General features: G+C 45.1%; 2 protein-coding genes across 3 annotated transcripts; both read left to right on the forward strand.

The window, feature by feature from the left end:
• The first annotated feature begins 1,320 nt into the window (after positions 1-1,320).
• On the forward strand, positions 1,321-7,906 carry LOC130265429 (serine/threonine-protein kinase PAK 3-like). The gene is made up of 8 exons (XM_056514532.1): positions 1,321-1,328; positions 3,235-3,283; positions 3,596-3,708; positions 3,968-4,085; positions 4,832-4,931; positions 5,217-5,413; positions 5,506-5,643; positions 7,805-7,906. The coding sequence occupies exons 1-8, from the start codon at positions 1,321-1,323 to the stop codon at positions 7,904-7,906; spliced, it is 825 nt and encodes a 274-aa protein (XP_056370507.1).
• A 3,607-nt stretch (positions 7,907-11,513) lies between these two features.
• Positions 11,514-23,956, forward strand: LOC130265377 (AT-rich interactive domain-containing protein 4B-like). 2 transcript variants are annotated; one of them, XM_056514436.1, is made up of 7 exons: positions 11,514-11,617; positions 11,750-12,062; positions 13,186-13,296; positions 14,051-14,140; positions 14,599-14,745; positions 20,769-20,820; positions 21,517-23,956. In XM_056514436.1, the coding sequence occupies exons 1-7, from the start codon at positions 11,603-11,605 to the stop codon at positions 21,569-21,571; spliced, it is 783 nt and encodes a 260-aa protein (XP_056370411.1). In that variant the 5' UTR covers positions 11,514-11,602; the 3' UTR covers positions 21,572-23,956. The 2 variants fall into 2 exon arrangements, with proteins under 2 accessions (XP_056370411.1, XP_056370412.1); XM_056514437.1 differs by having other exon boundaries at positions 21,520-23,956.
• The last annotated feature ends 15 nt before the right edge of the window (positions 23,957-23,971 follow it).

Below are 23,971 nucleotides of genomic sequence, written 5' to 3' on the forward strand. Positions count from 1 at the left end.
GCTGCTTTTTGTCTATACCAAAGATTTACATTCAAAAGACAAATTTCATACTATCTGAAGGGAAAAATTACAAATAAAATAATAAATAAAATGTGTTTAACCACTGTAAAGAAGACCAATAATTTCAACAGTTAGGTGAGAGTACTTGGGGTAGATATAATGTTACCAGTACTGCCAAATCATTTGTTCTCTCTTGTCCTGATAACTTGGGACATTCTTCCACTACATACATGGAAACAGATACATTTTTCCAGTTATAGTGCAATCAGATTATTTGTTTTCAATAGTCTGTAGGTTTACAATGTGTCTTTTTTTACTTCCGAGTTAATTTTTTTTGCTGTGGGTGGAAGGATTAGTAAATTGACTCGTTGTGGAAGTCTGTCTGTAAATATTTGTCCCACTTCAAATAAAGTGCTATTGATTTCCAGCACTTCCTAGGGAAGAATACTTGTGCTAATGTCCTATGACATATAAAGATTAATATCTGTAATCACATGCCCTGTGTTTCAAATAACCAGTTAAGACAAGAACCAAACAGTTATAAGTACTTCATGTGTGTGCCTTGTGAGAGGTATTTAATAGCAAATGAAATTTCTGTCTTCATTTGGTTTTTATTCATTTTTTTTAATTCCAGTATGCTTTGGAGAACCTAGACACAGATTCTACACTTTGTCACAAACTGACATACCCTCTGGTGGGACACCCTACAGAACCTATATTGTACTGAACCTCTTCAGTATGTCTAATTTAAAACATCTTAATCAAATAAATGACCATTAAACCCTTATAAATTCATTAATATCTGAATCAATAGGAAAGTGCCTGATAAAATGTCATGCATCCAAGCTGCATGGCACAGAGCCTGGGTGAGGCCCCTGGGCCGGTGAGGCAGGGTGGGGTGAGGGTGCCGTGGGCTGTGGCCGTGGGCAGTGCCCGGCACAGGGGCAGGAGCGGCCCTGCCCGTGCTGGGGCTGCTCAGCGCAGCTGCCCCGGCCGGCACAGGGGCTGTCCTGGGGCAAGGCAGCTGTGCCGGCAGGGCCCGGGAGCTGTGCCGGCTGTGCCGGGCTGCCGGGGGCTGCGGGACAGTCCCGCCGCGCTGCGCTCGCCACACCCTGGCCCGCTCGGCCTGCTTTTCCTTTCCTGCCCTCCTGGGGAGGCGCTGAGATTTTCTCTTTGCTGATGGAAGTGCAGGTGCTGCCAAGGGAAAGGCCCTGCTCCTGACCCAGTGTTCCCTTTGCTTCCCCAGATGTGCCATCTGCTGTCCCTGTCCAGGAGAGCTGCTCTGCACAGGACCAGGAGCCAGAGGGAGAGGCCTTGAAGATGGCGCTGTTGGAATCCTATTTTCTGCATAGAGTTCTCTTTATAGATACATGGATTTGCATATAGAGAGGGATAATTAGATGGTTATTGACATGTGTAAATTGTTATTTATATGGGAGCATTTCCATATGTCTTTTATATTTATGGACGTGCTTTGTGTATATTTGTATATATACATATATGTGTGTAATTACATGCATGTGCATATATGTATCTAAGTATGTTGTTATATTTGACTTTAGTTCTGTTTCCTGGGTTTTCAATTATGTAGGTATCTATTTGTATTGATGCTGTTATAGGTATGTGACTCTTATAAAAAGGTATATTGTATTTCCACAGGTATATGTTTTTTATTTTTATATTTTTTTATGTATATTGATCTATTTCTATGTGTAACTGCATTTACATATGTGTGGAGATGTATAGCTGTATATTTGTATTGATGCAGTTGCATGAATATTTACATTTGTACTGTGATATTTGTATATTGTTTGGTTTGGTTTATATATATCTACTTACATATAGTATGTAATATGTAATGTTTAATCTATATTTACACCTGTAGATTGTTATAGTTGTATATGTGTTTATATGTGCATACGTATGCATTTAATTCTATTTAAACATGTATGAAGTAGTATAATTGTAACTTTATCTGTTGGGTTCTTAGTGTAGGGCTATTTAGAGAGGAAATGCATATTTTTGTGTTTCTATATAGGCTGTAGGCTTGTATGTAATAAATTAAGTTGTTGAATACCTAATTGGTCTTTGTCTAATAGTGAGTTGTAGAGTTTAGCAATAAATTAAGTTTTTGTTAACTCAAGTTGATATTTGTATAATTTTGCATAGCATTGTTGTACTCATGTAATAAATTCCTTTTTTTAACTTGAGCTGAGATTTGTATAGTCCTGTATTGTCACTGCAGGTGTAGCAATTTGCAATAAATGACTTTTTTCAACTGAAATCGATTCTGGTGTATTTGTCGACCAGCAGTGGGGCTGTAGCAATCTGCAAGAAATGACATTTGCCAGCTGAGATGGGTGTTGTGTGCTCTGTGTCATCCAAAGCAATGAGCAGATGTAAAGGTGATGGTGCTGGGGGATTTTGGCCATGGAAATCTCCAGCCATGCCCAGCTCGTGCCCCACGTGCACTCAGGCTGGGCAAGGGAAGCGCAGATTTGGGATGGCAGCAGAGCCACACTTTGGCTGAGAAGTGTCAGGCAAAGGCAGCTGAGAAAACTCCGGGACTCCAATGAGCGAAGAACTCCTGCTCTGTGGATTTTCAGATCATTCCACTGATGTTTGGTTCTTTACACACAAACATCCATATATACACATATGGGGAAATATATGTGATCAGTACCTGGTGACCTGGAACATACTTGAGTGTGAAAGCTCCAACATGGTCAAATTCTGCCTTACCCTCCTGCCACCTCTCAGGACTGCTGAGTCAGGGCAGTCCAAAGGCATCATCAAAGCCAACTGGGTGCCAGCAATGTCTTGCTTGTGACAAGGTGCAGGACCTGGAAGATCTCCTGCCTCTGCACCTTTATGACCTAGAACAGCACCTTGGCACCCAAGAATCGTCAGACTCCCAACCACTCCTCTTTTTGACATGCGCATGCATGCACACCCACACATGAATACAGTTGCCCTTAGGTTTGGAGCAGAGCTAAGTGGGCGTGTGCCTGTGGGGATTGACAGCAGCCCTTGCTCTTCATGTTGGAGCTGAGTTTGCTCTTGCACACCCTGGCCTGCCTGGCAGAGGCTGGTGGGCTGATGAGCTACGGGCTGAAGAGAGGCTGCAGCCAGGCATTTTCTAGAGAGGCCAGGCAGCCTGGGGACGTCTCCTGCCTGGCCTTACTTTCACTGCCCCAGACTGAAGGGCTTTCTCTGCTGCCCTTTTCTTTCTAGGGGATTTGGAGCTGTTTATAAAGCCCTCGATGCCAGCACGGGACAAGAGGTAAAGTGTTGACACCTGAGGCAGATTTTGCAGTTCTGGAGCGCTTTCCCCACTGCTGTGAGCTCAGCCTGGAGCTTTGGCAGGCTGCTCCATGTCTGCAGAAGAGGCTGTTGCTCTGAAGCACGGAGTGCTTGGCTCAGAGTGCAGAATGCTCTTGGCACGGGCTGTGGTGCTTCTCCTAAGCTCTGCTGCCCAGTACCAGGGCAGTTTGGCACAGCTCGCTGCGTCATTGCACAAGCACTGGCTCCGTGCTCCCTGAGATCTCGGGCAAGAAGCGATTTGTCAAGTTACTGGTCTTCAATGTCCTTTCAGGTGGCCATCAAGAAAATTAGGCTTCGTGGGAAGAGATGCGAGGAGCTGGCTGTCAACGAAATCCTGGCCATGAGGGACAACAGGAATTCCAATATCGTCACCTACTTAGACAGGTTGGGCTCTTGTCATGTCGCTGCTCCTTTAGATAGGGCAAGGCAGAAGAGAGCAAGCCCTTTGGTGCGTGGCAGCAAAGGGAGCTGTTGATGAGTTCTCTAGTCGTCGCCAGGGCATGGCAGGAGGTGGCCCTGGGTGTGCAATGATCTCTTGTGGCACACGTAGCTTGGAGAGCAGGTGCAAAAGGCTGGCTCAGGCCGTGGGGTGAGCCAGCTGTGGCCATTGCTCTCTCGCCATGCTCTGGTTTTCTTCTTCCAGCTACCTGGTCGATGGGGAGCTCTGGCTGGCCATGGAGTTGATGGACGGCGGCACGTTGTCGGATGTGCTCAGGGCAGTGTACCTGGAGGAAGGACAGATCGGCGCTGTCTGTCGGGAGGTGAGGGATCCCGCTTGTGCTTGCCCTGGCCTGCCCAGCAAGGCCCTTGTCAGCTGGTGGGTAGGAACAGCAGGGATTTCTTGCTTACGGCATTCTTTTGGAGCTGATGTCACACCCTGGAGAAGAAGGAAGAACATGTGGAATGAGTTGCCTTTTGGTTTCCCTGCACTCCCTTGGCTCTGTTCTTGCACGCTTGCATACTGTTTGTCTTCTGATGCTCATGCTCCCTCGCTCTCTTGCTTTCACTTCTATTGTCTTGGCAGCTTTTCCTCTCAGCCTTTGCATGCAGCCTATCTGCCTGTCCTGCATTCCTTGCCCCTCTAAGCAGGCTTGCGGGTTGCACATTTCCAAGCTCAGGCCAATGGAGATGTCCTCAGCCTCAAAGGAGAGCCTTTCAGGCCAGATGGCATTGGATTCTGGACACAGGTCTAATGTGCTGCTTGATCCTCTGCTGCCACAAGGCTCTCAAGAAAGTATTTGCCATGACACCTCTTAGCCCAAAATTTATGTCATTTTTACCAAAACCAGGAAGGGCTTTAGGCATCTCAGACACCTTCCAAGAAGACAGACCTCTTGGAAGAGTGTTGAAGCAGCACGCTCTTTCCCTTTCTCTGCTCTGACCCTCATGTTGCGCCCTGCCTCTCAACTCCATGACACAGCTGTCAGTCTCGTGGAGCCCTTTCCTTTTCTGTAGCTTGTAATCAGGTGCTGAACTTTTGCCCTTGCCTCCGTCCTTTCTCTCTCAGTGCCTCCAAGGACTGCAGTTCCTTCATTCCCGCCAAGTCATCCACAGAGACGTCAAAAGCGGCAACGTTCTTGTGGGCATGGACGGATCTGTCAAATTGGGTGGGTATCCCTGGGCAGGTGCAGCGTTGCCAGCACGTGCTCTGGGGCTGCTTTTGGGTGAACTGCCAGTTGCCCACAAGTGCTGCTGGGCCAGTGTGTGGAAGGTGAGGGTGTTTTTGTGGCAGCCAATGCCTTATTTGGCTGAGTGTGGCCCCGTGGGAGCAGAGCACGGCTGCTTTTGCAGCCAGCTGCAGCGGGGTGGCCGTGTCAGGCTTGGCATGGGCAATGCTTTTGCTGGGTTTGGCAGGGGGAGCTGCCTTTGACAGGCTTTGTTTTTCTCCTCAGCTGACTTTGGCCTCTGTGCTCAGCTCAGCCCTGAGCGCAGCAAGCGCAGCTCCAGGGTGGGCACTCCCAGCTGGATGGCTCCGGAAGTGGTGAGAGGAGAAGCCTACGGCCCCAAAGTGGACATCTGGTCGCTGGGGATCATGGGGCTGGAAATGGCGGAAGGGGAAGCTCCTTACCAGAGGGAAGCCCGTCTGAGGGTAAGGTGCAGCTTCTAAAGGGGGCTGCGTGTGCTGAGAGCTGTTGTGGCTGGGAAAGGAGCAGCTGCAGTGTCCTCTTGCCTTTCCTGTAGGTTTTTGAACTGATAGAAAGGAACGGGCCCCCAAAACTGCAGAACCCGAGGCAGCACTCGGCTCTCCTGCGCCTCTTCCTGAAGTGCTGCCTGCAGGCAGACGAGGACGGGCGCTGGTCTGCCCAGGAGCTGCTGGAGGTGAGAAAAAGCAAAGCGGGCAAAGGGCCCGCGAGCTGAGGAGCCGCGCAGGAAGGGATGAAGAGGAGGGTGGGCCACGTGGGCCTGGCTGAGACAGGTGCGGCACAGGAAGGCCGAGGGGCAGATGGTGCCCTTGGTCCTCTTTGTGCATCTTCCTGGGAGCCAGAGAAATGCTGCTGGAGCCTGTGGTCTTGCCAAGTAACAAGGAATCTTTTCTGTTGAACGTTTTTCCTCTGGGCAGCATCCCTTTGTGACCTCAGGCCATCCTGCCTCCAGCCTGGCTGCTCTGATCATCTCAGCCAAGGAAGCGCAGGAAGAGTGGAGAGGAGACGTGCCGCGCCAGCTGCGAGGAGTGGACAGGGGATGCATGCTCTTTTGGCCGAGATGCATCCATCCCCTGAGTTTTATAAGGAGCTCTTCCGGGGATAGTATATTTCATCTTTGGAAATTTTATTAGGTTTAGTTAGGTTTTAGTTAGGTCTGTAGAGTCTAGAACGCTTTGTAATAGGAGCATTGTTTAGATAGGAGTAGGTGTATTGTAGATGTAGGGTAGCTGAGAATTATCCTTTAAGGAGAAATAAGAATGAAGCTATCAAAGAACAAACTGAGACTCAGAAGAACTGGACCACGCACGTACTGAGAGCTGCTAGCGTGAATAAAGCAGCTGGAGAAGAGAATGATGAAGACAAAGATGATGAAGTAGCCAGAAGACGTTTGTTTGCAGCCCTTAGTTTCAGCAGGAGTGGCAATAAAAGCTCAGAAGCCTCCAGAGGCCTGCCAGGTTCCCTTCCTTGTTGCGCTGGGTCTGAACTGGTCCGTGCCTTGGAAGCCGTGTGCTGCGGACGGCTTCTCCCGTTCGTGGCTTTGCGCTGCTTGCCAGCGGCCCAAGGCTCTTTCCCCTTCATGGAGGGTCCCCTCCCTGCCCCACAGGCCCCCTGACAGCTGCCCCACACCAGCTGCCCTCTAGAGATGTTGTCCCTCTCGCCCTGGAATCCCCCAGTGCCAGCTGCCCCTCACGGTGGGGCAGGAGGAGGGACCAGGCCCCGCTGGCCCCCCTTTCCTGGCGGCCACTGGCTATGGAAGAGTAAAGGAGAGCTGAAAGGGCACCTTTTCCTTATGCTTCCCTCTCTTCAACCTTTGGGCTTCTAATGTTCTCATCTCCAGGGAATCCGCTGGGATTTCCTTGCTGATCTGTCATTCTTCCTTCTCTAAACCCTGCAATTGCCTGCTTGATGGGAGCTGACTTGAAAATGGGGAAAACCAGATGCTTTCAAATGGAGGGAACTCTCCTGGGTAACTCATGGGGCTGGCGGTTTGTTCCCTTCCAGGCCCAGTTGAAACAATTTTTCCCATTATTATAATAAGGAAGCCTGCCGAGTCACACCCAGGCTATTTCAGGACTCAAGAGAAAGTGTAGCTGGGCACTGGGCTTTGGGTTTTTTTCACATTTGCCAGCGAGGTGAGGGAGGAGGACTGCCTCGTCTTCAGCTCATGTGGCTGGAACACTGGGAAGCCAGGCTCTCTGCTGTGGGAGAAGCGCAGCTCCAGGGTGGGCACTCCCAGCTGGATGGCTCCGGAAGTGGTGAGAGGAGAAGCCTACGGCCCCAAAGTGGACATCTGGTCGCTGGGGATCATGGGGCTGGAAATGGCGGAAGGGGAAGCTCCTTACCAGAGGGAAGCCCGTCTGAGGGTAAGGTGCAGCTTCTAAAGGGGGCTGCGTGTGCTGAGAGCTGTTGTGGCTGGGAAAGGAGCAGCTGCAGTGTCCTCTTGCCTTTCCTGTAGGTTTTTGAACTGATAGAAAGGAACGGGCCCCCAAAACTGCAGAACCCGAGGCAGCACTCGGCTCTCCTGCGCCTCTTCCTGAAGTGCTGCCTGCAGGCAGATGAGGACGGGCGCTGGTCTGCCCAGGAGCTGCTGGAGGTGAGAAAAAGCAAAGCGGGCAAAGGGCCTGCGAGCTGAGGAGCCGCGCAGGAAGGGATGAAGAGGAGGGTGGGCCACGTGGGCCTGGCTGAGACAGGTGCGGCACAGGAAGGCCGAGGGGCAGATGGTGCCCTCGGTCCTCTTTGTGCATCTTCCTGGGAGCCAGAGAAATGCTGCTGGAGCCTGTGGTCTTGCCACGTAACAAGGAATCTTTTCTTTTGAATGTTTTTCCTCTGGGCAGCATCCCTTTGTGACCTCAGGCCATCCTGCATCCAGCCTGGCTGCTCTGATCATCTCAGCCAAGCAAGCGCAGGAAGAGTGGAGAGGAGACGCTTGTAGCTGAGAAAGGCTTTCTGCCCCACCAGCTGAGAGGAGTGGGAACAGGATGTGCTATAATCCCCAGGTTGCTTAATTAATAAAGTGTTGTTTATCTAAGAATAGTGTATGGTTAATGTAATGAATCTCTGATATATCTTTTAATTAGAAATGGGTGACTTGTCATGGTTAGAATTAAGTTGTCAGAGGAAAAGCTGTGATACAGCAGAACTGGATTATGCATGTGCTGTGAGCCTGAACAGGTCACCTGGACAACCCAGTGATGAAGATGAAGCAGTAGCTAGAGGATACTCTCTTTCAAAACTTTGTTTCACCCGGACTGTCAATAAAATTCTAAAATATCCAGAGTGACGGAAGACTCCCTTCCTTGCCATGCTCTAGCTAAGCTGGACAGTCCCTGTCATAGGCCTAAAGAATGCGCTCAGAGGAGCAGGTATGCTTACCTGAACTGGGGAATGATCATGGGCAGCTGAGAGAGACTCCCAGGTAATGTACACCAGACAATGAGACCACATTCAGGACAACACCAGGAGGGAGAAGTGCAGTCCTTCCTGGGCCTCTTGTCCTGAGGATCGGTGATCAGCATGAATCACCATTTTGTTCCTCCCGCCTCCTTGCACTATGTTGCCTGTGGCAGGTAATGGCATTCTCGCAGTGACATCCAGCCCTTCCTCCCTGCTTCCCATTTCCATTTTCACCCAGACCCACCTCAGGGACCCTCTGGGCCAGCCTCATCCCCCATGGGTGTGTGCAGCCACCGGGGCCTCCTGCAGAGCCCCGTTCCCACTCCAGTGCTTCCCTGGCCTCCTCCATACCTGGGCTGAGCTGCTGTAGCCGGGTGCTGGTCACACACACAGTGTGTCACGCCTGTCAGTGACCAGCCAGGTGGAGGAGCCCCTGCTACCCACAGCTCACTGCCCCAGCACTTTCCCTGCCAAGCTGTGGCTCCATTTCGACTCTGTCTCTGGGACACCCACAAGGAGGGGTTGCTCACGGTCTGGATGCTCCTTGAGTGGTGCCCGCAAGGCTGCTTTCCACGCCTTCCCACTCCTCCTACCCCTAAGGCTGCCTCAGCCTTCTAAACACAATTTTCCTTCATCTAATGGCTTCTTGTGCTTTACTTAATGTAAGCAGGAGTACATGCTTTTGATTGTCTTTATCCTAGAGTTAATAGAAATAAGTTGAAGTACTCCTATACTTTGCCATTTAAAACTTGAAGTAACTGAAAAAAGTAGAGAAGCTTTCTGTGCAGCTTTTAAGTTAATTTGCAAATCTCCTTCCTCTTCACTCAGTTTCAGCATATCTGTTGATTGTCCTTGGCTGTCATCTTTTAAGCTTCATCACTTGTCTATAGATCTGTAAAAAAAAAAACAGGCAAATTCACTGTACTTTGTGTTTTACCTGTTTTAGAAAGGCTGAGGCCCTTGTGACCTTCTTCCGTCACCTAGACTTTGATTCCCATCCTGGCTCTGGCTAAGAGTATGACAAATTATTTATTTATATTTATTAACTGCTAGCAAGATTTGCTAGCAAAGGTCACAGTTAGAGTAAGCATGATGCTTCTCTCCCTCCCTTGAATACACAAGATGCCCTTTTGTGTCTAGGCCTGGTGATTTCCAGGAGCACCTAAGCCACTGCCAAGGAGAAACGTCTCCTATTGCGGGGTTTGACACTGATTTTTTGGTAGGATTTTCATCTGTATCTACAGTGACCTGGATTTCTGACATGAATTGTCTTCAAGAAACATTTCTAAGCAGAGTGGGCAGTGAAGTTCAGATACTAATGAGTTGTGATTGTTTTAACTCTGTGTAACATATGGTACAATATCACAAAACATGTTATTTTTGAGTGTTTCAGGCATTTAAAATTCAGGTTTACTTTTGTCAACACTTTTCTTTCTTCCCTTCAGAAAGTTGCATGTCGAAGCACTAATTTCTTTCTCAGTTTGCTGAAGCTTTACCAATATACAAGTTTAATTCTTTACAGTCAGCTACTGAAATAATAAAGGAACATGTGATGAAATTTCAGCTTCTGAAGAGTAGTGTATGTTGGGGTGGGGAGAAGGGGAATTATTTGAAAATAAATTAAATTTAAGAACATAGCCCTCATCCAATATTCCAGTATTTGAAAATGAGACTAAAAGAAATATTTAATTCTTTCATGTTACAAGCTGCACAGAGGAATACTGGAGTGTTTCAGTAAAATTTGCCAAGGTTTGCTACTTCCTTGAGGGCCCTTGTCTTCCTGAGAATGTGATACCTTTGCTAGTATAAATCTGGCAGCTGGAAAAACACTCTTTCTTCCTTGTTTTCCCTTTATGAATTCTGTGCAGGATCTACAGGGCAATCTCTGAGAATGCACCTCTTTGGTTTTGGATTGAACAGGCCCAGCCTTAGATCATAAGATGCCTGTTGTCAATATCTTGGTGCTTAGGGAGCAGTGTTTGCTTTGTATCATTCTGATGTAAAATGGTAGCCTTGAACTGAAAAAGTATTTAAAAGCCTTAGTGCAAATTCAGTGACTTGAAAGTTAGTGACTCCAAATACCCACTTTGCAGACACTCAGGCTCAGAAGTGCTTATTTTTACTTCCTAGTCACATTTTATCTAGACTCAAGAATTTATTTATTATTAATTTTTTACAGTATATATATGAAATAAACCTGCTAGAGAACCATACTGAATTTTCATTTGGATAGTGTGTTTTACCTGAGACCATACTGTAGAGCGCAGACCGGAAAAAAACCACACCTTTTGCTCTTACCTGTCAGTGTAAAAAAGCCTTCATCCTCTGTGTCCCAATACATGGACAACAGAACCTTAGCTCAAATTTAACAAATTGACAAGTACACAAATGACTTCTTTATTTAAACCCCAACTACATTTTATATGGCTCCCAATTTTCTTTTTTTTTTTTTCTCAGTAATTTCTCTTACGAATGTTGTGATTTGCTGTCAAAACCCATAAACGTGTATGATTACCTTTTGTGTTTAGATATGATGAATGGATAAAGGCAGACTGAAGGAAAGCATCAAAAATTAGAATAAAAGATAATAAAGGTAGTTTCACTCCCTTTTTTGCTCTTGTTACCCTCAACTTTGGCTTGACACATTCTTAAGCACACCCCATTCTGTTTCCTTTCCACAGGCATACAAATGCATGAAAGGAAAACTGACCTCCCAGCCTTTTAAAAATGAGAATTTTCCCATAAAGATTTTGGGGTTTTCACTTTATTTTTTTTTTTTTTAATTAAATTTATGTATGACTTAATAGAAAAAAAATGAGAAGAATCCATTTCATCCATGTTGGAAGTCAACTTGATGGGGTGAAATCTGGGAGCTCCCTCTGCCTATTCTGGAGAGCAAACAGGACTCGTGGGCATCTGTATGATTTTTATTTCAAAGCATTTCCTTCCAAATTCTGTTTTGTTGGGGTTTTTTAAACTGATATTTGGGTGTAGATTAGGTTCTTCAGGCAGCAGGAAGAATCTCCTTCTGGCACAGCAGGCAGTGGTCCTGCCGAGAACGTGGTGGGAGCTCTGGAAGCCGAAGTGCGCCAGGAGCAGCCCAACCGCCCAACGGCCCCAACTGCCCAACTGCCCAAAGGCCCTGCGCCCCTCGCCCTGTGCCCCTGCAGCACTGCCAGGCTCCCCCACTCCTGCTCTGGGCCTGGCCAAGCTCCTGCCTGAAGCACAAAGCTCTCAGCATGGACCGCAGGAAGGTACTTGTAGGGCGGGAGAGCTTCCCTCTACACGGCGAGTGTTCAACGTGACTGTAAGAGCCGGGTAATTTTAAGATTACAGTTCTGTAATTGCTCAAATGAGAAGGGTTTTTCATCTGTTCTTTCATCTAGAATAAAACTGACAGAGAGAAGGAAGAGGAGTTTTTAGTGCAAAATGTTCCACCAACTCCTGAGTCACCTTCCACTGTAGCTGTAGCAGAGTACAGTAACCATCAGTCCGCTGCCACTGTCTCTGGAAGTCTGCTACCAAATCAAGAAGAGATGCAAAGCATCATAAGAGAAACAGATGGCACAGCAGAGGCACAGAATACTGCAGAGCACATACAAGATCTCCAGTCTGAGCGAAATATTTCTTCAAAAAGTTTTGATGCCAGTGTCAGCTCCAGTAGTGGTAATCAATCAGAGCCAGAGCATACTGAAAATGGTAAAGCAAAGGGTAAAAAGAGCTGTCTTCATCCTAAGCAACTCTCATTTTACCATTGTGGATGTATCTTCATTTTGTTATAGTTTTGCTGCTGGAAAGTGAATTTTTATAGGAAATAGTAGCCTACTGTGTACTTCAAATGTGTGGAAATGGTGTAACCATCTAGTGAATCAAATGAAACTGCCAGGAAGCTTCTTGGCCTTTTGTTATGAATTGTGATGGTTTCAATGAGGAAAAAAAGTATATAAGAATGATGTTTATACTGGACCTGATAAGAAAGGCCCAGAACAAGCTGCAATACATTGTGTAAGGAATATTTATTGTAGATGAAAGTATTGAAGATGAAAGTATTTGAGTGCCACGCTTACAAGCAGAAGATGCTGTTTGTTGCTTAAAATTTGATTCCCTGTAAGCTATTTAATTTGGGGGAGAAAGTGCCAGTTATTGCATGTTTGGGAAACCCTTGCCCCTTGTGAAGTTAATGTTCTGAAAAATGGAAATCAAGCTGATATCAAACATTGACCTCTTAGCTGAGTTTCACACTCTGGTGTGATTTTGAGATCCTGAGGCCACCAGAGAGAAGAGGATAATAAATACATCCAACACTTGTCCACACGATATCAGCGTACTGCTGTCTGCTTTTTAACTGTTGGCAAGGCTAGATCCAAAAGCTTATTTGTGAAAGTGATTGGCTCTTTTGCTGTTCCTCAAAAATACAGCTGCTTTCACTGTGCTGTAGTGCCTAAACAATTTTTAACACTGGGGAGGAAAATATGTGTCTGACTATACTCCTGAAATGACAGAATTGTTTTCTTCATGCAACAGATTTCAGTTAACAATTAACTGCATTTCCTCAAAATGCCCTTAAGGTATGTTACTATTATGATTCACCTGGAAGTGTTTTAAAAGAATGCAACAAAATATGTTTTCTTCAACAAACGTGTGAATTGGAAGAGGTCAATAGGCAGCCTTCAATAAATATATTTCTATTGCTTTGTTAATCACAACTGTACATACTTTGACAAAAATACACAGAAATGCAGGTGCTTTTTTGTTGTTGTTGTTGTTGTTGCTGTTATTTTTGTTTCTGTCTACTTTTTGGGATCTTTTTCCTCCTTTATAGTGTTTAGAGGCCAAAAAAACCTTCAAATTGCTCAGGGAAGAGACAACTCCTCCAAAAAGCAGAAAACCAGCCTCAAAACCTCTGTGAACATCAAAAAGAAGAATAAAAGTAGTAAGTACAGCAGCTCAGTGTGAAATTAAATATGTGAAAGTACCATGTCATCTGTTTGAAATGAATATTAAAAGAGGAAAACAGGAGCTAGGACATAATAATCAGACTTGCAAAGTCTTTTAAAAAATATGTAGCTCCAAAACTAGAAAGATGTGGATAATTTTGGCACCTACATGAACACATTACAGTGCCTCTTTACCTTATTTTCTGATGCAGGCAATTTATTTATGGCTGTGATTCTAAAGCAATAAGTGCACTGCTGTCGTGATCCAGTTGGAGAGTAGAGTGGACTGTGGCTATACGAACCTTGAGCAGCTGGATCCTATTCAAGAATCTCCTTCCAGGAAGTGTGTCCCTACCCTACCCTGCATTATTATGTTCATGCACACATGCTTTCAGTTAAATACTTGCCATTTTTCTGAATGGATTGTGGAGCCACAGTCTGCTACTTTTATCAACCTTCTAGGTCTGTAGGACTTTGTTCCCATAAATCCACAGAACAGATCTGAGTCTACGTGCACAACAGCTAACTGGCCGGTGTTTCCAGTGCAAGGTTTCCCTTTTCCAGCTTGCCAGAATTAGAGGGGCCCCAGTACAGACCTGTTTTATGGTCCTGTACCTGGGCACCTGTGGTGCTGTGTGCCAAGCTGCTGCACCAGGATGGATTCTGTCATGTTAGAGTGAGACAGCTCCTGGTAAGCTTTGGGTTGGGTGGGAAAGTTGCTTTGTTTTGTAACAGTCTATCTTCTCACAGGAAATTGTGGGCAAAGTGGAGAAAGGGAGTCTGATCTAAAAGAACATGATCAGCATTTGCCCAAAGGTTGCAAATGGAGTTTTCAAGTGTGTAAGTATCTTCTTTGAAACATGCCTCTTGTGGTCTTGCAATATGCTATAAGAAGGTTTTTGGAATTTTCTGGTATTGAGGACTTTTTCCCTCTAAAATCACTCCCTCCCATCCCCAGTTTGCTTAATTTTGTCATATATTCTGATAGCTTTTCTTTCTTGCTGTTTTACTCCTTGTTCCCTGTTTCTTGTTCAGCCTCTTAGATTATTAATTTTTAAATCTTCCCCTTCCATTTTGCCTTAATGAACCAGGACCTGTTCAGTATTTCTTGTAAGAAGTTTCAGTGTGTTTGTGTCAGTCAAGATAGTGATAATAAACAGCAGCTGCTGTTTCTCAGCTTTGCTGCCTGCTACCTCAAAGCACTTCACTAAGATTTGAGTACCTCTGCCTTCATCAAAATTCAAAAGGCTTAGGAAATGCTGCAATGCAGTAATTAACAGAAATTGTTTAACTTGTAGCTGACTTGCAACATTTGAGCAGCACCGAGCGCATAACAGTTCTCCAAGCAAAAATGCAGGAAATCCGGAAACGTTACCTGCTGCTGAAAGCTGAGTTGGCTGCCATTGACCGGACAAAGCGCTTAAAGAAAAAGAAAGAGCAGGAAAGTAAGTGCTCGTAATTGAAATCTACTATTAGAGGGCTAATTTGCATGTCATGTCACTAAGGTTTTAACAAGAGTTGGGTAATCTTTAGGGAGATCAGTGATGTTAGGGGTGTGTTTATGCTTGTTTTTTTCTGAAAACACTGGATACAGTTATATCATGACCTTTAGAAGGTCCAGATCAGATGCCCAGGGATGATACATGGCAAAAAACATTAACAAGGCAATCAATCCAGTTTATGCTGTTAAGGCAGAACTATTTTATACAGGAAACTACATACAGAAAATAAACTTTTCAAAACAATGAAAAAAGTGTGGTTATTAATAACTTCTTTTTGTCAAGTTATAGACACATTTCTTGTAGCATTGCCTGAGTGCCTACTTAGAACTAGGGATTTATTTCAAGAGTGTAAGGGAGACAATCAATAAAATATCTCATTTTTCTGAAGCTGCCACATGTATTGCTGCAGCAAATGTTCTAGTGTGCCTTCTCCCAGGAGTATTAAAAGGATCATTTTCTCTATGTCTTGTTCATGCACACATTTAAGAGTTCACCGAATACAGGAAGAAGGACTGAAATCACAGTCATATTTTATGGCTGCAGCCATTGCAAGGGAACCTCAGCTGCTAGTCATTGCCAGAGGAGGTACAGATTTGGTGGTCGGACAAGGTCCCATTCCCAGAAGAAAGAAAGAGAACAGCTGAGAGAAAGAGAACAGCTGGCTTGCTGGTGGGTCAGGAAGGAGCTCTGGTGTCCTCTGGCTGGGCTCTTGATCTGGTCTCCCGGGGCTCCAAGGGGCAACAATGCCAAAAGTAGGGAAAAGAGGCTCTTTTTCTCATCACTAGGTGTTGAATGCTGAAGTCAGTATATATGTCTTCATTTTGGCCAGGACACGGTTAATCTCTTGCAGTAGCCAGGAGGAAGCATGGCTACATTATTCCATACCACCTCACATCAGTGCCAGGAGCAGGGGAAAGGGACTGTTCTGGAGAGGAGGAGTTCTGGTCAAGAAAGAAAATGTGGCAGAGGGAGGTGTCCAATACTCTCTAGTATCTGGGGCTTTTTTCCACGTGAATTGTTTCTTTTCTTTTACTCTCTGACATTAGTATTAATGCTGTTACCATTTGGTTTTGTATCTCATTACAGTTTCAAGTAAGTTGTTCTTACCTATACCAATGACCTTTACCTTTCATGCCTCCAATTCTTTCCAGCATGCTGCAGCACGATGGGGGAGAAAGAGAGAGCAGAGTGTAGTTTGATAAAGTCTCGGTGGGGGCACTGAACTGGGGAGTACCATTCCTAACCCACAACAGCCTTATTTGTAACAAAATGCAAGGCTTGAGATAATAGCAGATGTGCCCCGTGTGAGCTGGAAACTATTTGACCTAAGCATTTGCTGTATTAAGTACAGAGCCACTGGTCACAATGCTGCTTGGTCTGCTCATGTAGGTGTGCCACCCAACCCCACGGTGGGCTGACCCTGATGGGATGTCAGACACCCACCAAATCTCCTCAATCATCCCCTCTGCAGCTAGACAAGTGAGAGAAAATATAACAAAGGGTTCATGAACTGAGATGACCAGGAGAGATCACTCACCAAATATTGTCACAGGCAAAACCAGCTAGAATTAGGGATATTAATTGAATGCATTACTAACAAAATCAGAGAAGGATAACAGAAAATAAAACAAAAACACCTTCCCCCCCACCTCTCCCTCCTTCCCACCTCTACTTTCTCCCCTCCAGCATCGCAGAGAGACAGGGAGTGGACGGTCAGTTCATTGTGTGTTTATGCTGCTGCTCAGGGAGAGGAGTCCTTCACTTGCTCCAGTGCGGGGTCCCTCCCACAGAAGTCAGTTCTCCATGAACTTCTCCAGTGTGAGTCTATCCCATGGGCAACAGTTCTTCCCAAACTGCTGCAACAGGGATCGCTGTGTGCTTCAAGAACATGCTGTTCCAGAGTGGCTCACCCAAAGGGCCATAAGTCCTACTAGCAAACCTGCTCCAGCATGGGCTCCTCTCTCCATAGGTCCACAGATCCCTGCCAGGAGCCTGCTTCAGCACACCTCTCCTAGGAATTCACAGCCTCTTCTCAGCATTCACCTGGGAGTGGCTCTCCTCCATAGACTGCAGCTGGATCTCAACTCCCCCCTCCTTCCCCACTAACCTTGGTGTCTGCACAGCTGTTCCTCTCAAATATTCTTCTGCTCTTCTTTAGCCAGTTACATCTGTGCAAAAATTTTATTTTTCCTTCTTTTAAATATGTTGGCACAGAGGCATCGCCATAATTTCTGGTTGGCCCAGCCTTGGCCAGTGGCACACCTATCCTGGGTCTAGCTGGCAATGGTTCTAACAAACAGTGAGGAAGGTTCCAGCAGCCCTCTCACAGAAGCCATCCCTGTAGCCCTCCAGTACAAAATCTGGCCAATAGGAACTTGATACTTTTCCTTATATACACTGTGTGCCCATCATGTTTCTCTTTTTCAGAGCATGAGAGGGATCAGGATTGCTCTGTTGCACAGTCTGATATCAGCTCATGACATGGTAACGTCAAGGGTCATTTGGGATGTGTACTCAGAGTTGCTCTTCCACCCTTAACTAAGGGGCTATCCTTGGGAGTCCATTATTAAAAGTATCCAGGCTATGGGGGAAAAAGAGGAGGATGATTTTTCCCCAGCCCTTCACTGCCTTTTCCCCATTCAGGCTTGTTACAACAGCATTTAAGAATTCTGAATTCCCTTTAGATGTTAAGGGAAGCCTGTTCTTGCTGCTAGGTCCACCAGTGCAGTGCACACCATATTTGGAGCCAAGAAAGATTTCTAGGGAAGTTATTCAGAGATCCCTGAAGTAGGACAGTAATGGCAGGAGAACACAGGCCAGTGCTTAGAGGACCTCTCCAATGCTTTAGCAGTTCACCCGCAATGGTTTAGCAACAAGCATCTACAGGAGCCTGTTAAAGTGCTGAAAAAGTGTTAAAGTGCTGAAATACGTCAAAGAAAAATGCTGTAGTAGCTCCAGAGAGACATGAACACTGCTCAACAGTAGACATCACCTCCAGGAGGAGGAGAAAGAAAGCAAACCAACAGCCACCATGGCCACTCAAACAGCTGCTGAATCAGAGGAACAACCCCCGCCAGCAGCAGTCACCGCTATACAGAAAAAGAAATCCAACATGTAATCAGTTCACTTCATGAGGGATGAAGAGGAAGCAGAGCCCTCAAAACAGCAGCAAGAGGCATGGCCAGAGATAATCACCCAGTCTCGATCCCTGGATGAGCTGTGAGATATACAAATAGATTTCAACCACCAGTCAGGAAAGCCCTTGGTGACCTGGCTGCTCTAATTCTGGGATGTCATGGCACATGATACGAAACTGGACGGTGATGAAGCCAAGCAGCTGGGATCTCTCTCCTGAAATGTGGGCATTAACAAGGGGATTGAGAAGAGCACAGAAACTCCCAGCCTCCGAAGAAAGCTCATGTCAGCTGTGAAGGAAAGGTATTGTCTCAAGGATGATCTTGCCTGATCTCTCAGAGGACTCCCTGCTATGGGACTGCTGAGGGTTGAACAACAGATACTGATGGCTACTGCAACAGTGCAGTGTCAGCAACAGCACACCAACCAGGACTCTGTGACTCTCATCCAGGAGATTATTTGGGAGCTGGAGAGCCAGGGAGTCGTCAGCAAGATTTGCTGACCCTATAGTAGTCCTATATGGCCAATGGAGCATGGAGACTGACAACAGACTGTCAGTGCCCTGAATGAGGTCACATCACCTCTGACATGTTGAAATTCCAGTGTGACTGGAATCCAGGACAGCCAAGTTGTACCATCATTGACATTGCTAATGTGGTTTTTTCCATTCCTTTAGCAGCAGAGTGCAGGCCACAGTTTGCTTTCACCTGGAGGAGCATCCAGTACACCTGGAACCGACTGCCCCAGGGGTGGAAACACAGCCCCACCATCTGCCACGGACTGATCCAGGCTGCACTGGAAAAGGGTGAGGCCCCAGAACACTTGCAGTACATCGATGATATTGTATGAGGCAACACAGCAAAGGAAGTTTTTGAGAAAGGGGAGAAGATAATCCAGATCCTCCTGAAGGCCAGTTTTGCCATGAAGCAAAGCAAACTCAAGGCATCTGCCCAGGAAATTCAGCTTTTAGAAGTAAAATGGCAAGAGGGATATCATCAGATTCCAATGGATGTGGTCAACAAACAAGCAGCTATGACCCCACCAACCAGCAAGAAGCAAGCACAGGTTTTCCTAGCCACAGTGGGTTTCCAGAGGATGCATGTTACAGATTATGGTCAGATTGTAAACCCTCTCTATATTATGTGACATGGAAGAAGATTAATTTCGAGTGGGGTACTGAACAATAACAGCTTTTGAATGAGCTAAACAGGAGATGCCTCATGCAGTAACCTTTGGACTAGCCAGGGTAGGAGCACATGTGAAAAATTTGCTCTGTACTGCAGTTAGGGAGAACGGTCCTATCTGGAGTCTCTGGCAAAAAGTACGTAGGGAGACTTCAGGACAACCAGTGGGGTTCCAGACTCAGAGATACAAGAGATGTAAGGCCTGTTACACTCCATCTGGAAAAGAGATCCTGGCAGCTTATGAAGGGGTTTGAGCTGCTCAGAAGTGATGGGCACCAAAGCACAGCTCCTCCTGACATCCTGACTGCCAGTGCTGGGCTGGATGTTCAAAGGGAAAGTCCCTGCCAAACATCATGCCACTGATACTACATGGTGTAAATGAGTTGTGCTGATCACACAGCAAGCTCAAATAGGAAACACCCATCACCCAGGGATCTTAGAAACCAAGGAAGCCAAACATTTTGGACTATCTTCAGATGAAGAGGACAAAAAAGGAGGGGCTGAGGAGGCCCACCATACAATCAGCTACCAGCAAAAGGAAAGCAACATGCCCTCATCATTGATGGTTCCTGCTGTATCATGGGGATAAATCAAAAAAGGGAAGTTGCTATATGTAGTACTACATGGCGAGTTGCAGAAGCTACTGCAGGACAAGCTGGATCAAGTCAATTTGCAGAGCAGAAAGCCATCCAGATAGCTTTAGATATTGCTGAACACGAGGAAGGGACAGCACTATACACTGACTCATAGCAAAAATCTGTAAGGGTGGCTGGATCAATGGAAAATTATAAATTAGCAGCACAGAAGTGAATCTGTATGGGCTGCTGAAGTTTGACAAGACATCACTGCCTGGATAGAAAAGCTGGCTGTAAAATCACATCCTGCAGATGCACACACACCTGTGAGCTGGGCTACTGAAGAACATCACAACAATGGACAGGTGGATTTGACTGCCGAAATGTCTCAGGTGGATCTGGGCTGGCAAAAAAAAAGGGTGAATTATTTCTGGCTCATGATGCTTCAGGTCATCAGGGAAGAGATGCCCAATACAGATGGGCTCGTGATAAAGGGGTGGATTTAACCACGGACACTATTTCCCAGATTATCCTTAACTGTGAAACATGCATTGCAATCAAGCAGGCCAAGTAAAGCCTCTGTGATATGGGGAACAATGGTCAAAATATAAATATGGGGAGTTAGACTGCAGTCCCACAAACCTGCCAAGGCAAGTTTTATGTGCTGACAGTGGTGAAATCAACCACTGGATGGCTGGGGATCTGCCTGGCTGGGGGTCTGCCCTGCCTGAACACCATCTTGGGACTTGAAAACCAAGTCCCATGGTGACATGGAACCCCAGAAAGAGCCAAGTTAGACAATGGGATCAATTTCAAAAACAGCCTCATAGACCCCCGGGACAGAGACACAGTATTGAGTACGTATCATACTCCTGACCATGCATCAGCCTCTGGCCAATTTGAACAGTACACTGGACTGTCAAAAGCTGTTTGGGAGAGCCTCGGTGGGGGCACTGAACTGGGGAGTAATATTCCTAAATCACAATATTATATCAGTGCTTACTGAATGGATAAACATTTTAACTGCTTATTTATAAATCCTTATAACCTGTGTTTTCCTCTTCCTGTGCAGGGGCTGCTGCCATGTCAAGTTCCTCACCAAATGGAATGCCAGGGGAATGCAGGTGACAACAGGACTTGCCAAATCACTTTGCACTTAATGGCTGTTGAGGACCACTCTTTTTCATCAGTATTGAAAATAAAATATGAATATCCATTAAAAGAAGCCCACAAAACCAACCAACCAACCAAAGACTGACTAATGTTTACAGGTTTGAATTAGATTTTAAAAGGTTACTCTGGGTTTTGAGAACCCATTAATTAGAATAAAACTACAGTACTTTGCCAATTTTCTATAAAACATGTATTTTAAAATTTTGATTAAATACATTACAAAAAAAGAAAACAGCTAACAAACTGCATTAAGTATTGATGTATGAAGATCGTGTTCAATCTACTTGAAGTATTTCTTCATAATGGATTAAACAGGTATATTTTTGTGTTTTCTTGTAAGTGTTTTCCTGTTAAAGCAACAAATATTTAATTCATAATGCTTATTTTGAGCTTGTAGAAGAAGGCTTCAAGAGAATGTGCTTACAGGAAAAGACCATTAAATATATATTAGGTTTTGCAGAAAATGGAATTATGAAATATATTGTACATATGTAAGCAAGGTCCTCTGAAATAAAATGGCATAGTTTTTGAATCCCTGATTTTGTTTCTAACAGTTTAATTAACCAACAAAACTGTCTTCATGAAAATGACATCAAGCTGCAGAATCTGTTGATAAATTCATAATCATAATCCATTCCCTCTTTCAGCAGAAAGCCAAAGTGTGGCCCAGCATTAATGCAGCACCAGTCAAAACAAAGCTGAATTTTGATTCCTGTTCATTATGATAGTTGAAAATGTCATAGCAAGCTCCTGAAAATATTTGCTGATTCCTTGTATCAACTGCCTGGAGTTCAGATTCATTGGAATTGAAACTGGAATAAATCTTCTAGTGTTCTCTGCTTACATGTGTCTGAATGTAGTTGAATTTACCAAAATATTGCTACACCTGCAAAATGACAGGCTACTGATGAGACTGCTAAATTACAATTATATGCTTTGGAAGCACTGACTGTGTTAAGAATTACCAGTGACCTGGGACTGACAGGAGTAATTTTAATAATTTCGGTGAGGTTACTCAGAGGATCCTTAGACCCAAACTAAAATGAGCAAGTATACTGAAATAGTAGGCAGAAGGGAACTTTCTCCACACTAAGACAGATAGGCAGGTAGTAGAACTAAAGATGACTGCAATCAGTGCTATCCTAAAGGAAAACAGAAAGCAAAATAAACATAAATCTGAATAGGACCACCACTATGCATATCATAACCGCAGTTACTTTAAGCTGACAACTATCTTGCTCTAAACTTAAAGTCTTATTCTGTTTTCTTTTTTAAGCCTAAGGTTATTATTTTAAATTACCTACATGTGGTGGCACTCTAAATAGTATTCTGGAGAAAACCAACATCCACAAGAAGAGAATTAAGCACTTAGATTTCTAGGGGAGGAAGAACAAAAAACATCACTACTTACTGAATAGACAACCTTATTAGCTGCACTTCCAAAGCAACAGGCTACAGGAATAAGGAATGCAAAGCCAACCAGACCCACCTGGAATACTTTGTACTCTCAGCTGACAGACAAGAATGTTTCATCTTTTGCATGCACAAACTGACTGTAAAGGGATTTCTGCAGACCTGAGTCAGGAATTAAAACATCTTCCTAGAAGTAAAGTCTAAGCACTCCTTCTGGAGTGAGAGGAACAAAACACAACCAATCAAGCAAGAACTGAGGCAGTATCAATTTGTCTGGGTTTTTTCAGGGCAACAAACTCCTGAGAGAATATGATGTTTGTGCTGTCAATTAAAGCTGCTTTTGAACCAAGATCAACTCTTCTTTCAGAAGCATGTCTGTTTCCAAAACACTGAGTGAAGTAGAAATCAAGTGTATACACTGAACAAAACCAAAATTTTATTCAACAATACCCGAACACAGCAGTGCTACCCTGACTAGAAATCTTCAAAGCGTTCTCAGTTCTTGTGAAAAGACTCAACTTATTTCTAGGAAAGAAAGTGTTTGAGGCAAATACCCACAGATGATCAATCAAATCTAAGTTTAAAGAAATGTACCTTTTTTAATACATGTATTTAAAAAAAAGCTGGAGGAAGAAATGGAGACAAAGGAAAAAAAAAAACAAACACGTTCAAGGACTAAACGGCATAGATTGCCAGGACACAATCTAAACACTGTAACCACAGATCATATATTCAGAGCACAGGATCCAGGAGCTGCACACTCCCTGGGAGCAAGGAGGCACTCTCTCTTTTAACAGGATTCAGCAAGAGGCTCTCACCGCTTAGTGAGCTCACACCCAGCAAGCAGAAGGCAGCTTTTCTGTTAGACTAAGCAAGGCAGAAAGATCCAGTACAGCAGCTTCCTTGCAGCACCTTGATCTTGAGCCCCCCTATCCAACCTTCTTTCTGGTGGGGCTAGGAAGACAAAGCAAGTCCTGTCCACATGAGCACTCCTCACCTACAGTGACACCAAGCACCTCTGATTCCTCTCCAAAGACATTTACACACAGAAGCCAGGTGAGAGGTGTACTATGGAACCATAAGCTGCACTAGGAGCATGGTATCATAACAAAACAGCAATTCCTTACAGAAATTTTCCTAAAATAGCAGCTTGCAGTATCTGTCACACTTTTATATCACAGGAGAACAGATGGAGACAGAAACTCCTGTTTACTCTAAAATGTGTTTTCCAAACTATGCCAGCAGCCACAGGCAGCTCCCAATTTGAGTAGACAACACTATTGAGTGGTGAAAGAACAGTCACCACTGACACCAGTGAAAAGTTTCAGCACTAGCCTTGGGGATTTTTACCCCCAGAATAGGAAACAGGTTTGGTTTGGTTGGTCTGTTCTCTCACTTGCCAAATGCCTCTGCTGTAAGGAAGCCTATCTGCCAATCAAAATGGTCCACAAGAGTTGAACCTCAAGGCCAGCAGAACCAAAGGCTGCTGAGCATCACACAGATGCACCCAGGCTTTCTGAAGAGCTTTCAGAACTCTGCCATATGGTTTCCAGTGACACACTTTTTGAGCAAAACATCCAGCTCACTATCTGCCTGTATGCCAAAGGACAGAAATATCCCAGATCATGACTTGTGTATTATACAGACTTGCCCAGAAACAAATGCAACAGATATAAAAAAAATTAAGAC

This window comes from Oenanthe melanoleuca, chromosome Z (assembly GCF_029582105.1).
Source record: "Oenanthe melanoleuca isolate GR-GAL-2019-014 chromosome Z, OMel1.0, whole genome shotgun sequence".
NCBI lineage: Eukaryota > Metazoa > Chordata > Aves > Passeriformes > Muscicapidae > Oenanthe > Oenanthe melanoleuca.

What these genes read in the sequence shown, in the direction of transcription:
- LOC130265377 (XM_056514436.1), top strand. An exon ending in CAAAAAGAAGAATAAAAGTA is followed by an intron (nt 13,297 to 14,050) that starts GTAAGTACAGCA and finishes ATCTTCTCACAG; the next exon opens with GAAATTGTGGGCAAAGTGGA. An exon ending in GAAAAAGAAAGAGCAGGAAA is followed by an intron (nt 14,746 to 20,768) that starts GTAAGTGCTCGT and finishes CTTCCTGTGCAG; the next exon opens with GGGCTGCTGCCATGTCAAGT.
- LOC130265429 (XM_056514532.1), top strand. An exon ending in GGACGGATCTGTCAAATTGG is followed by an intron (nt 4,932 to 5,216) that starts GTGGGTATCCCT and finishes TTTTCTCCTCAG; the next exon opens with CTGACTTTGGCCTCTGTGCT. An exon ending in AGAGGGAAGCCCGTCTGAGG is followed by an intron (nt 5,414 to 5,505) that starts GTAAGGTGCAGC and finishes CCTTTCCTGTAG; the next exon opens with GTTTTTGAACTGATAGAAAG.